This window comes from Myxine glutinosa, chromosome 6 (genome assembly GCF_964187855.1).
Source record: "Myxine glutinosa chromosome 6, kmMyxGlut1.1, whole genome shotgun sequence".
Lineage (NCBI taxonomy): Eukaryota > Metazoa > Chordata > Myxini > Myxiniformes > Myxinidae > Myxine > Myxine glutinosa.
Window position 1 is genome coordinate 170,679,859 of NC_136266.1, and position 15,032 is coordinate 170,694,890.

Genomic DNA, 15,032 nt, shown 5'->3' on the forward strand with positions numbered 1-15,032 from the left:
ATGAGGGGGAAATTTAACCTTTATTGTACAAACTCAAAACCGCAACAATATATATATTTTATATTCCCCTACTTACACTCATTAAATATAAATTCTCCTTATTATGATATTGCACCCTCACTCCCCCCTCCCACACACACACTAATCGGGGATAATTTAATGTTACCTCTCATATAGCTACAAAGGCTCAGGCACTTTCAAGCGACATTGAAAAAATCCCCAAAAAACGTTTTTTTTTTCTGTTTTTTATTTTTTGGCCTAATCACTTCTCCGTTCCGTTCAGCGATCACTGAAAAAAATGCTGACACACACACACACACACACACACACACACACACACACACACACACACACACACACAGACAGACACAGACAGACAAACGGCTCTCTTATAGTATAGATTATCCCCTTTGCTCACCACGCGTACAATTGTACACACCTACTTGGACATCAACTCCTGTTTAATCGAACTGCCAGTTGTGTTGCATTACGAAGAACACGATTTTATACAGGTCAGGAATTAACTGTGTGCTTCCATCTAGTTTTGAGTTTGGGTATAACCTCACAGCCAGCCAACATGGCCAAAACAAACTTATATCTGGGTCAGGATTTTCATGTAATCATGCTTGAGTAAAACTTGCTACTTTTCAAAGTAACCTCGTAAATGTCATTATTATTGAATATACCATTTACATTGTGACGGTTCTGTAAAACGACTCCCCCGAGTGAGCGCACATCCAAGCACGTAGATGCCAAGATAGTTATTTCATTATTAAATGTTCCAGATAGAACTCCCTTGTGTCTCGTGGGTTTCAAAGGGAACATGCTTTTGTGAGGGCTATAGAGAGGTCTTCTTCCTCCTCCTTCCAATGCCCTTCCTCTTTCCATTTTTCCTCATCCATAAGCACCTAGCCTGGTGTTGGCTTAGCGGTCAGGGTGCCGGCTTGGGATCCTAGGATCCTGGGTTCGAATCCCGGTCGATTGCTGAATTAACGCCAGGGGGTTGACTCAGCCTGTCATCCTTCCGAGGTCGGCAAATTGAGTACCAGCTTGCTGGGATGAATGGTGTGTACCCGGATTCAGAATAGGTACACCTTATCCCTGCGCATCGTGAGAGTGTGACCAAGGGTTGGCGTCAGGAAGGGCATCCGGCCATAAAAACATTGTCTCAAACAGGGAACCATGATTGTCATGGGGCCCGCAAGGCTAACACCCGCTCTAGCGGGGAAAATGGCCTTAAAACGATCATTCATTCATTCATTCAAGCACCCGCTTTCATAACAATTTTTTTTGGCAAAATGTGTTAATTAAATTACCAGAATCTCAAAGCCTGTGATTTATTTCCTTGCCCCCAATGATGCTTGTGGAAGGCTCACCGACAGTGCACGAGAAGGCCCCTCTGGTGCGTTCCCTTCTGCTGGTCGGGCCACAAGGTGTTGGAAAGAAGAGTCTTGTGCACGCTATTTGCATGGAGACAGGAGCAAACCTATTCAATTTGTCAGCAGTGAACATCAAGGACAAGTACCCAGGAAAAGCTGGACTCCAAATGCTTCTGCACCTGGTGTTCAAGGTGAAATGAAGTACTCCTGTTACAACCCTCTTTTCTGCCAGTTTTTGTATCCTTTTTTCTTCTGCCTCTCATCATATCAATTCAAATGCCTCTCCTCGGTCAATCAGTTCTGTCTCTCCTCTTTCAATGTAAAATAAGTCTCGACTCAATTGGACTTTATCGTTTCCTTTTAAGCATTGACCAGGTTTGCAAACTCTTGTATAAGCTTTTGAAGTGTTGGAAAATGTTTGACCTGCGTTGCCATGACTGGGTTGCTGCACAACTGATATCCAGCTGGATGGAATGATGACAATTGACATAGCAACATATGAGGAACAGCAAGTTTGGATGGATGGTTTACAAGTTGATCAATGTTAGAGGCAATAGAGATCCAGTCATAATTTTGCTTTCGACTTTATTGATGGAGTTGGGGATGTCATTGGTGACGTTTTCTCACGTAAATTAAGGAACGGATGTTTGCTCTTTATGAATTTTTTCATTTATATTTTAGTGCTTATGTATCTTTTATAATACCTCCTGGAAACATCGTTATTTCATGAGATGCTAACGGTTATATTAATGGGCTTTTATTGTTTTTAATTTATTTATTTATGGTAATGAACGTAGAGCAGCAACGAAGGCTGTAAAGGGTGGAAATGCGAATGGTTTGGTGGATGTGCGGAGTATCGTTGAGAGAGAGGAAGACAAATGATGAATTGCGAAAGATGATGGGAATAGAGCCTGTGATGGATGCTGTGAAGAGAAACAGGTTGAGATGTTTTGGTCATGATCTCGCGAGATCTCGGAGACGGTGGGAGGGATTTTCGAAGCTCCACACGGTCTCCACGTTTTTCGAAGTTAAGTCTGTTCACAATTGTATTTTGTCGAAACTGTATTTATCTTTCAGTGTGTGAAGTTATTGTGTGCAACTTTGGTTGTTTCTCGGTGTTTATCTTTCATAAATTGATCGTCTGTTTGCCGTGTCGTGTCTTGAGGCCTTGTACAGTGTGCACTGTACAACCTTGAGGCTTTGTTTTTCTCTCAGCGGTCCGTCGTTTTGTGATCCAATAACTTTCGTTCTCTGTATTCCCAGGCTTTTCACCCATAGCCTACTTCCTTGTGTAAATCTCAACTCGGGGAAAAAAAAACAAAAAAAAAAACAAACAAACAAAAAAAAAAACAAACAACAACAACATTTCCTTCTCTGTTCTCATTCGTTTATTCATTCTTATTCGTTCGTTCGTTCTTCGACCACGTGTTTCTCCCCCATTTCCCCAGATAGTTTTCACTCATTAACCTTCAATGTTTACACTTTCCCCTCAAGTTATGTATTCCGTCATATTTTATAACACCTTTTTCTTCTTCTTCTTTAAAAGGCTGCTTTCGACTTGCTCACCAAATCAATTCATCCCAAAAAAAATATCCATCTCCTATAGTGCCTTTTTTCTACATTCCCTAAACTCTCCTGCACTCCATCCTCCATCCAGCGTCCTTAAACGTATTTTTAACTCGAAGGTCACAAGAAACTCATTTTGCAATAAATGTTCGTTTCCCATAAATCGTACACTTTCAAAAATCCAATCTCACCCCTCCCCTCCAAATCTTCCCCATAACCCCTCCCCTCCAAATCTTCCCCATCACCCCTCCCCTCCAAATCTTCCCCATCACCCATCCCTTTCAAATCTCCCCCCTTGCCCCCTCCCTCCTAAACTACCCCCTCACCCCTCCCCGCCAAGACGCCCCCTCGCCCCTCCCCTCCTAGACTCCTGCCTCACCCCTCCCCTCCAAATCTCCCCCATATCCCATCCCTTTCAAATCCCTCCCCTTGTCCCTTCCCTCCCAAACTCCCCCCTCACCCCTCCCCTTCAAATCTCCCCACCCTCATTGCTTCTCAATTTCCCCCCTCTCACTCCCCCTCCTCAAAGCGTCCTCCCCGCTTCTTCCCCCTTCAAACTCTCACCTCCATCTCCCCCAACCTTCTGCCTCGCTCTTCCCCCTCCTCAAATAACACCTCATTGTGGCTCACCCAATCACCATCAAACCTTTTGTCCGCCCCATCCTTCCCTTTCTCCGAGCTATTCTGAAATCTCTGACACACCTTCAACAGCTCTCCCTATCTCTTCCACCTCTTCCACATCTTACCCTACCCCTCCTCCCCCCTGTTCTGTATCTGATGCTCCCCCTTCCTCTTCATTAACGGTATGGACCTCAAACATCCGGGGCCTTCGTTCAAACTTAACTGATCTCTCCATACAGGTTGCTTCTGTCAAACCAGACGTGATCTGCTTAACAGAAACTTTCCTCCTTTATGATGTCTCTGATTCCATAGTATCTCTCCCGGGCTACTCCCTCCTCCGGTATGATAGACCTGAGCCTCGTCCTGGAGGCGGGGTTGCTATCTTTATCAAAAACTCTCTTCCTCACTCGCCCTGCACTGCACTCTCTCCACCTCACCCCCAGGAATACCTCTGGCTACGGCTTCCCCTTCGCTCCCACCTCTTGTTCATATGTGTGTTGTACCGTCCACCAAACAGTGATGACTCCATCTACATATCGCTGTCTGATGATATGGACCAACTTCTATCTACTCATCCCAACTCTCTCTTCCTCATATGTGGTGATTTCAACTGTCATCATGCCAGTTGGCTGGGTGTGGGTACCTCTCTCACCAGCCATGGCTCCTCAGCAAAGGACTTCTGCGACTCACTGGGACTGACACAATCTGTCAATTTCCCGACCCGGATCTCAGTCAACGGAACATCTTCTCTTCTGGACTTGGTTATGACTAACTTCCCTGAAAATGTCTGCTGCTCTTCTTCTGCTCCGATCGGATCATCTGATCATGTCCTTGTTAAAGTGGACATCTCTCTGACCATCCTCAGGGAGCCTGCTCAGCGTCGACGAGTCTGGCATTTCACTCAGGCCAACTGGCACGGTCTTCAAGCAGCCATCAATCATCTGGACTGGTCTCCCATCTCTACCACCTCTGACATCAACTCATCCTGGGAATTCTTCCAAAGTAAATTGCTCTCTCTCATGCACAGATTTATCCCATCTCGTCTTCAGTTGTCATACCCTTCCTCCCGTCCATGGTACACGGAATCTTGTGGTGAGGCTGTTGCCCAGAAACAACTTGCCTTCGTCTCCTGGAAAGCAAATCCAACGGAAGGAAATCTCATTTCCTTTCACAAAGCCCGAAACAAGTGTGTGTCCACCCTCAGGAGAGCCAGGAAACAATATCTCTCCGTTCTCAAGACCGAACTCTCTTATCTGTCTCCCTCTTCCAAATCCTGGTGGCGTCTGGTCAAATCCGTTTCTGGTGTTTGTTCCCCCTCCATCCCCTCCCTTACCTCAAACGGCTACACAGCTGACTCCGCACGTGAAAAAGCTGAATGCCTCAACTCTGTGTTTGCCTCTAAATCTTGTGTCCCAAACCCATCCCTCTCTGTACCCACCATACCCAGTCGTACCCTGCTGCTCCTGGACTCCGTTTCCTTTCCTCCTGACAAGGTGGAAAAGTTTCTGTCAACCCTCGACTCTGATTCTGCAACTGGACCCGACGGCATCAGCCCACGGGTCCTAAAATCCTGCTCTGCTGCTCTATCTCACCCTCTCTCTGTTCTCTTCACCCTCTCTTTTGCTCAAGGTCAACTGCCATCTGCTTGGAAATCAGCCAACATCACCGCTTTGCACAAAAAAGGTGCAAAAACAGACCCTAGCAACTACAGACCAATCAGCCTTCTCCCAATTATCAGCAAAGTCATGGAATCCATCATTGCTTCGGATATGAAATCTTTCCTCTTCTCCAATGGCTTGATCTCTGATCATCAATTTGGTTTCAGACCAGGTCACTCTACTCTGGACATGCTGCTTCTGCTGTCTCAACAATGGATGGAGGTCCTCAATGCCAAACAGGAAATTAGAGCTGTCTCCCTCGACATATCACGTGCCTTCGACACGGTCTGGCACCCCGCTCTGCTCACCAAACTCTCCTCCTTTGGTATCCATGGAAATCTCCACGCATGGCTGGCGGACTTCCTCTCTAGTCGTCGTCAACGTGTGGCCCTGAATGGGTTTCTCTCATCTCCTCTTCCTGTTCAGGCTGGAGTTCCCCAAGGCAGTGTTCTGGGCCCCGTGCTTTTTCTGGTCTTCATCAATGATCTCTCTGACTCTCTCGAAAATCCTCTCTATCTCTTTGCTGATGACTCCACTCTCTGCCGCTCCATTCCTCTTCCCTCAGATCGGCAGTCTGCTGCCTCCTCACTCTCTGAAGACCTGGACAAAATCACAGACTGGTCAAACAAGTGGAACATGTCTTTCAATCCTGACAAATCTCACACTCTTACTATGTCTCTCCGAAAAGATCGACTGGACAACCCTCCCATCTACTTTCTCAACAATCCTCTCCAAGAAGTTCTGTCGCTCAAGATTTTGGGTCTCACTATCTGCCATGATCTTTCTTGGGAAAACCACATTTCCAAGCTGGCCTCCAAAGCCAGTCGCCGACTGGGCATCCTCCGTCGTGCGAAGTCCTTCCTCGGCACACCTGAGCTCCCCACCACATACAAGGCTTTCATCCGCAGCTCAATGGAATACTGCTCTCCCCTATGGGCCGGTGCTCCTGCCTCACACCTAGCTCGGCTTCACGCTGTTGAAACCAAAGCTTTCAGAATTATTGGAATCTCCCGCGATGAAGCTATCTCTGAGGGCCTTTCACTCACTCACCGCAGGCAGGTAGGTGGTCTTTCTGTCTTCTACCGACTCCTCTCCGGCCTCGCACCCCCAGCTCTCTCTGTGCTCTGTCCCCCAAATATTCCTACAGGTCGCACAAGATCTGCCAGCAACCCTCTGATGGTTAAACTGCCGAAATCTCGGCTCTCTGCTCACCTTCACTCTTTCATTCCTCTTTTCTCCCGCCTCTGGAACAAACTCCCTCACTCCCTTCAATCCCACTCCTCCCTCCAGGTCTATAAAACAGCTGTTCACCACCATCTCTTATCTTCCCCCATCCAAAACCTTGATCTTTTCTACCCCCGCTAATTCACCCCAGATCCACCTTGTTTGAAATTCCAACTTCTTTCCTGGAAGTCCTGGCAGTGTCCATATGTTTTATACCTCTCCCACCGCCCCCTTCCCATGCCCCCCCCCCCCAAAGCCCTCGCCCTCTCTCAGATCTCTCGATGTCTCCATGTCTCTCGGTCCCTGCTCTCAAATGTTGTGTTTGTGTCCTTCCCCCTCTCTCCCCATCTTGTCTACCGCTCCCGATGTTATATGTTTTATGTGTCGGTTTGTCTTTCTGTGTGATTAATGTTCGCTCTTTCACGAGCCTCGATCTTGTATACAAAAAAAAAAAAAAAAAAAAAAAAAATTTGTTGAGGAAGGATGAAAGTGACTGATTGAGAAGAGTGATGGAAATGACTGTATAAGGAAGTAGAGGACGGGGAAGACAGAGAAAGACTTGGCTGAAGGTGGTGGAAGAAGAAATTCGGGCAAGGGGGTTAACAAGGGGAGATGCAGAAAATAGGGCAAAATGGAGAAGATTGTCATGGGGCCCGCAAGGCTAATCCCCACTCTAGCAGGGAAAATGGCCTTAAAATGCCTGTTGTTGTTGTTTGTTGTATTGTTTTTAATTTATTTTTAGTTTTTCGATGGTTTTCTGAAATATGTTTCTGAAAGTTAAGTATTGCATATAATGCACAAAATTTTTTTTTGTGTAAACATCATATAAAAGTGAAAAAGTTTTCTATCTCCTAAATATTTAAGTGTTTGTGTATTTATTTGTGTGTTATTCTTTCAAGGCCGTACCATAGCACCCAGAGGCCCCTTTTTGGGGTGTAGGTACTTCAGAATCTGGGCAAGGTTTTAAGCTACTGCATGTTCGCCTATATGCCTGTTCAGGGGCCATCGAAGGCCGCTATAAGTGTATATTGGGATGTGGAGTCAGGCGGTACTGTCCCCGGCCCACAGGCAAAGGGTAATCACCATGAGGCCAATAACTCCATAGATTTTCAATGCCCAACACATCCTGAAACCTGCGCCACGAAAAGCTCACCCAGCCGGGTTGCACCAGACAGTGCCATGGAACACTAGTTTGCCCAACTTAACAATAGGCTACATGTTGTTACCCAATGGCTCACGCACGTGTTGCGTTAATTATGTAGTATTGGAACATACTGTCGTGTGACTGCTCTCAGTTAACACCGGGAGAGTCACGGGGGGCAATCAAACGTTACTCCAAGGAGTTCAGTTCAAATGCGGATTTTATATATCCGGGGGGAAGAAAGGGGAGGGGAAGATCAAGGGTCTTACCTGGTGTCCGCTGGTAGTTCCCGAACCTGCAAAAAATAAACTCAAACAAAATGGATTTAAATGTACAAAAATAAACAGGTTTATTAAAACGGATGCCGATACCAAGAAAACGCGACTGTAAACTAAATTTCTAAACAGGTCGTCCCCCACACCAGACTTGAACACGGACGAAGGGAAAGATAATGAAAGTACAATAACAGTGTGTTTTATCGTGGCACTTAGCTCAACTTGGCCATGCGTCTCGCCTGAATTCTTCCCTCGGCGCGCAGTCTCGACGTGGCTCTGGTGTTGGCGGGAAACCGCTCGTCATTTGGCACGCGCACGCAAAGCCAGGCCTCGCTGCACGGTCCGCTCACTCCCGGCCCGGTGCGCGAAGCGAACGAGCAGGCGTGCGATTCGCTCTTCCAGCCGCGCCTGTCTTCGTCGTCCTTGCGTGTCAAACTCCTGGCCGCGATGAAGCCTTCTCCGTGAACAAAGGACCACCATCAGAGCAAAGAGCCAAGAGTATAACCAAGAAGCGAGCGAGGTGAGGGGCAAGAGGAAAGCGTGAGGGGAAAGAATAAGAGAGAAAATGTCGGTCCGAGTCTGCTTTTATTGATTGTCTCGTGACGTCATCTGTGCCTCTCTACCAATGCCCGCAAGCCACCGCTACATTGTTCAGCTCTCCAGCAATCCACACGCAGTCCACTCTCGTGATGCAGTCCTACTCGCCCTTCCCTCTACCAATCAGCGAGTTGCTTCTTACCCCAGCCTTCCTGTTGGGCAACTCCCGCCCAATCACTGTCCTTCTGGGTGTGTCTTCGGCCTGCTCGACCTTCGTAGTGATGTAGATGGTGATGTCCTATCGGCAGTGCTCAGAACTGGCTTCCGTTTGTTTTTTATTGTTATTAGTGCAATTCAATGGGCACTTATTGCGCTAGTGTCTATGGTGCGGTGCCAAAAGAGATAAAGGATAAATCACATAGGGAACAACGAACAGGGAATTACCTAACCTAATCTCTCAGCTAAATAACATGCCCCGCCCCATTGTAATGGGGACAAATATACAACTTCATCCAACATCCAGGCTAAACAGGTCCTCTACTTATTACGTGGTGTTTCTTCTTCTTCACAACAGTCTGAGCATGCTACCTACACAAATCTACCTGGTCTAAAGTATCCCTACCCCCACAAACGTAACACAGCCCCCCCTCGAACCGTAGCTCCGCAAGGTTCATTACAGGTGCTACCATTTCAGTCTTAGCACTTACCGACTCACACTTAATTAACCTATGAAATAAATCAGGAGGGCTGTGGGAAGTGAGCCGAAGGAGGGCTGTGGGAGGGCTGTGGGAAGCTACTTACCTATTCTCCTTCCCATTCTACCCCCTTAAGCAACCATGCAAATATGTACAATCATTAAAACTCATTCCTAACTCCTGGGGAGGAAGAGAAACAACAACATGCTAAAAATCTACCTTAACCACAAAACTTAACCAAAACTTGCAAAAATGCAAAAACTCAAAAAACATTTATACAACCCCTTTCTAAAGACCGCGTCCCCCGGTGGATGCCACAAGGCTCAACATTACCTGCGAGGCAATCCCAATGCGCCCCCTAAATTTCCGTGGGCCCTGTCCTGGTGTTACAGGTGAGTGACATGGCTCGGTGCGTTTCGCCCACATTCATTCAACACAAACCCATAACCACTCATACACATTTCCAAAATCATCAAAACACAAAAATCACAAAGAACGTATTTCACCCCCTCTCCCCCACCCCCCCACCCCCCCGCCACCCCCCGCGAGGCCATGGCATAGTTGTCATTACACATGTGGGTGTGTGTTTCTACTAGGCAGCAGGGAGGTACCGTACAAGCGAGATGGTGGGGGCGCTTCAGGCTGTGGTGCCCGCAGTTAAAAATCAAGGCGCCCGACTTACGACTTCTTCACCCCCCTCCCCTTTAACTCTTGGCCCCCTGACAGCCAAACATCTCCTTATGCTGTCGACCCGCCGGGGGGGGGGGGGGCGGTCTCCACACACCAGGCTCTGTCGCCTCAGGCTTCCATACAGCCTCATGGGTCGCCGAGGGCCTCCATGCCGCAGGGCGCCCGAGCAAACCTCCACCACCGGCAGCTCCCAATTTCCAGACACCACTGGCTTCCAGGTGTAATTACCGTGGGGGGGGGGGGGGGGGGCGGGGTGAGGGGCGCAGTCACTGCTCCTCCAGAGCTTGATCCGTACTTGCGGACACACACACCTTCCCCGCCCACAAAATCCACAAAAACATTTCCTCCCCTGCTGCCATTCAATTCTCAACCACATTTACAATCAAAAGATGTCACAAAAAGGTACTCCATGGCCTGCTCACATGTGAAATCCCCATTCACATTTCAATCACATTTCAATTCCAAACACATTTCAACCATAATTCCATCCTCACGACCACACAAAAACACAATACCTCTGCACATAAACAAACGCCACCCACAAGACACTTTATGGCTCACATTCCAATCCCCTCACCAGCCATGCCATCACTCTCAACCTGCCCCCTACTGCAAATTATCATGTCCCCAATTTCTTAAGCACCGAGGGATCTTTATCATCCACCAACTAATTAAGTATCTTTATCAAAAACTCTCTTCGTCACTCTCCTTGCACTGCCCTCTCTCCACCCCACCCCCAGGAGTACCTCTGGCTACGGCTTCCTCTCCGCTCCCACCTTTTGTTCATATGTGTTCTGTACCGTCCTCCAAACAGTGATGACTCCATTTACATGTCGCTGACTGACAACATGGACCAACTTCTATCAACTCGTCCCAACTCTCTCTTCCTCATATGTGGCGAAATGCCAGCTGGCTGGGTTTGGGTTCCTTTCTCACCAGCCATGGCACCTCAGCAAAGGACTTCTGCGACTCATTGGGACTGACACAATCTGTCAATTTCCCGACCCGGATCGCGGTCAATGGAGTATCTTCTCTTCTGGACTTGGTTATGACAAACTTCCCTGCAAATGTCTGCTGCTCTTCTGTTCCAATCGGTTCTTCTGATCATGTGCTTGTTAAAGTGGACACCTCTCTGGCCATTCTCAGAGAGCCTTCTCAGCGTCGACGAGTCTGGCATTTCACTCAGGCCGACTGGCACGGGATGCAAACAGCCATCAATCATCTGGACTGGTCTCCCATCTCCACTGCCTCTGACATCAACTCATCCTGGGAATTCTTCCAAAGCAAACTGCTCTCTCTCACGCACAGATTTATCCCATCTCGTCTTCAGTTGTCTTACCCTTCCTCATGTCCATGGTACACTGAATCTTGTGGTGAGGCAGTTGCCCTGAAACAACTTGCCTCTGCCTCTTGGAAGGCAAATCCAACTGAAGGTAATCTCAGTTCCTTCCACCAAGTTCAGAACAAGTGTGTGTCTACCCTCAGGAGTGCCAGAAAGCACTATCTCTCCACACTCAAGAATGAATGAACTCCTTCCTCCAAATCCTGGTGGCGTCTGGTCAAATCCGTTTCTGGTGTTTGTTCCCCCTCCATCCCCTCCCTCACCTCAAATGTGGTTTACACATTTGACACCATTACACAGTTGGAAGGTGCTACACAGTTGACACCGCACGTGACAAAGCCGAATGCCTCAACTCTATGTTTGCCTCAAAATCTTGTGTCCCAAACCCATCTCTCTCTGTTCCCACCTTACCCAGTCGAACCCAACTGCTCCTGGACTCTGTTTCCTTCTCTCCTGACAAGGTGGAGAAGTTTTTGTCAAACCTCGACTCTGATTCTGCAACTGGACCAGATGGCATCAGCCCACGGGTCCTAAAATCCTGCTCTGCGGCTCTATCTCACCCTCTCCCTGCTCTTTTCACCCTCTTTTGCTCAAGGTCATCTGCCAGCATCTTGGAAATCAGCAAACATTACCACTTTACACAAAAAATGTGCAAAAACAGATCCTTGCAACTACAGACCAATCAGCCTGCTCCCAATTATCAGCAAAGTCATAGAATCCATCATTGCTTCGGATATCAAATCCTTCCTCTTCTCCAATGGCTTGATCTCCGATCATCAATTTGGATTCAGACCAGGTCATTCCACTCTGGTCATGTTGCTTCTGCTGTCTCAACAATGGATGGAGGTCCTCAATGCCAAACAGGAAATCAGAGCTGTCTCCCTCGACATATCACGTGCCTTCGATACGGTCTGGCACCACCCAGCTCTGCTCACCAAACTCTCCTCCTATGGTATCCATGGAAATCTCCATGCTTAGCTTGCAGACTTCCTCTCTGGTCATAGTTAACGTGTGGCCCTGAATGGATTTCTCTCATCGCACCTGCCTGTTCTGGCTGGAGTTCCCCAAGGTAGTGTTCTGGGCTCTGTGCTTTTTCTGGTCTTCAGCAATGATCTCTCCGACTCTCTGGAAAATCCTCTCTATCTCTTTGCTGATGACTCCACTATCTGCCGCTCCATTCCTCATCCCTCAGATCGGCAGTCTGCAGCCTCCTCACTCTCTGCAGACCTGGACAAAATCACAGACTGGTCAAACAAGTGGAACATGTCTTTCAATCCTGACAAATCTCACACTCTTACTATGTCTCTCCGAAAAGACCGACTGTAAAACCCTCCAATCTACTTTCTCAACAATCCTCTCCAAGAAGTTCTGTCGCTCAAGCCTTTGGGTCTCACAATCTGCCATGATCTTTCTTGGGAAAACCACATTGCCAAGCTGGCCTCCAAAGCCAGTCGCCGACTGGGCATCCTCCGTCGTGCGAAGTCATTCCTTAGCACACCTGAGCTCCGCACCACATACAAGGCTTTCATCCGCAGCTCAATGGAATTACTGTTCCCCCCTCTGGCCGGTGCTCCTGCCTCACACCAAGCTCGGCTTCACGCTGTTGAAGCCAAAGCTTTCAGAATCATTGGAATCTTTGCGATGAAGCTAACTCTGAGGGTCTTTCACTCACTCACCGCAGGCAGATTGGTGGTCTTTCTGTCTTCTACCGACTCCTCTCTGGCCTTGCTCCCCCAGCTCTCTCTGTGCTCTGTCCCCCAAATATTCCTACAGGTCGCACAAGATCTGCCAGCAACCCTCTTATGGTTAAACTGCCAAAATCTAGGCTCTCTGCTCACCATCACTCTTTCATTCCCCTTTTTTCCCGCCTCTGGAACAAACTCCCCCACTCCCTTAAATCCCACTCCTCCCTCCAGGTCTTTAAAACAGCTGTTCACCACCATCTCTTATCTTCCCCCATCCAAAACCTTGATCTTTTTTACCCCCGCTAATTCACCCCCGATACACTTTTTCGAAATTCCAACTTCTTTCCTGGAAGTCCTTGCAGTGTCCATATGTTTTATACCTCTCCCACCTCCCCCCAAGCCCTCTCCCTCCCACAGTTCTCTCGATGTACCTGCTCTCAAATGTTGTGTTTGTGTCCTTCCCCCTCTCTCCCCATCTTGTCTACCGCTCCCCTTATTTTGTGTTTTATGTGTCGGTTTGTGTTGGTTTGACTTTTTGTGTTATTAATGTTAGCTCTTTCACGAGCCTCGATCTTGTATACAAAAAAAAACAAAAAACTAATGGTAGCAAATGGGGATACCCAGCTTGTCATCCATCTGAGGGACAGAAACTAAATGCCAATCCGACAGTTTGTAATCAGGTCGGGAATTGAACCCAGACTAGACAACTAAAAGGTAACGGTGCTACCTCTGCATCATCATCCTTTTGGATTAAAAATGGTCAATATTAAAATGAATGCAAATCAGAATAAAAATATTAAAAATTCAGAGGGTAAATCCACCATATAACCAACACAAAGGTGCAGAGCAAGATACTTTCAAAATCCACCCCACGTCCCATCCCCCTCCTCCTCCCAAAAACGTTGCAATGGAGACATCAAATTGCCCTTTTAATTAAGGTGAAATTGACGATCTTAATCATAGCTTGGGCCAATCGTATGAAAATGTACGATTTTCAGATGAAAATTGATGATTTTAGAAGTTTGACCTTGAGTTGACTTTTGACCTTGTGACCTTAAAAATAGTTATTTCCCCCAATTGAGTGATGCACTATGCAAATGCTCTTCAACTTTCAAGCCAATGGGATGAAAAAATGACGATTTTAGAAATTTGACCTCAAGATGACCTTTGACCTCAAAATCAATCGGCTTCTTTAACTGTGACGACCTCTACAACTTGGTAAAGTTTCATGACGATCGGTTTAGAATTGTGACCTGTAGAATTGTGACCTGTAAAGTCAACTGACCAATACTGTACTTGGAAAATCTTCGATTTTGCAAGTAATAAAGGTTAATTTATTCAATTTTAAAATACACAGCTCAGTTAAGTCCATGAATAGTACAACACTGTTTTACATCATTCAACTTTCTTTACAGAATGGAATTCAACAATGTGCTGGTGATCCACATTTTAAAGAAAATGCTCAATACATGCAGCGGGGATTTTTATGTGGTGTACAAAATTAATAATGTGAGCTGCAGACAGTATTGAGGATGATCCCTACGCTGTTACCATAGGTTGCCCGCAAAATGCAACCGTCAGTTGTGTGGATTGATGATGCTGAAAAAACGTTCCGCAAGAAGGTACCCAAAGAAGAAAAGGAGGTGAGTCTCTTTCAAACAATTTTTTTGCCACCAGGCCAACTGCTGTCAGCTTTTATCTTTATGTTCTAAGAAACTTTTCACTTACATCACAAAAGCCGAGGTTATTTGATCGATCGATGTTCCACCAACGGTCAGGTGTAGTCCAATACTCAAACACACCAACAGAGAACTGCACAAGGCAAAAGGTTACTACTGGCTCTTCTCTCCACTCTCCTCTCACTCTGCTTTGTCATTTACATATACTCAATCCAAGATCATCGGTGAAAGCCCACCCCCTCAATAAAATACTCATAAGTATTATAAGATTCTCCATCTAGATGCCACAAGAAATAGCTTGTTAACAAGAGATAGTTACATATGCGAAAGCAGCCAGATATTTCCAGAATGCTCATGATATTTATTTTGTTCTTATTCTCCTCCCTTTCCCTTTATATAGCCTGGTGTTGGCTTAGCGGTTAGGGTGCCGGCTTGGGATCCTGGGTCCTGGGTTCGAATCCCTGTCGATCGCTGAATTAACGCCAGGGGGGTTGACTCAGCCTGTCATCCTTCCGAGGTCGGCAAATTGAGTACCAGTTC

General features: G+C 46.9%; 1 protein-coding gene across 2 annotated transcripts in view; it reads left to right on the forward strand.

The window, feature by feature from the left end:
* The window catches only part of LOC137414861 (dynein regulatory complex protein 11-like), a 294,354-nt gene that overhangs the window by 261,610 nt on the left and 17,712 nt on the right, over positions 1–15,032 (forward strand). For both annotated transcript variants that reach the window (XM_068100414.2, XM_078780880.1), the window contains 2 exons: positions 1,371–1,570; positions 14,370–14,456. In XM_068100414.2, the coding sequence (XP_067956515.2) occupies positions 1,371–1,570; positions 14,370–14,456 (287 nt within the window). The remainder of the gene's footprint in view (positions 1–1,370; positions 1,571–14,369; positions 14,457–15,032) is intronic.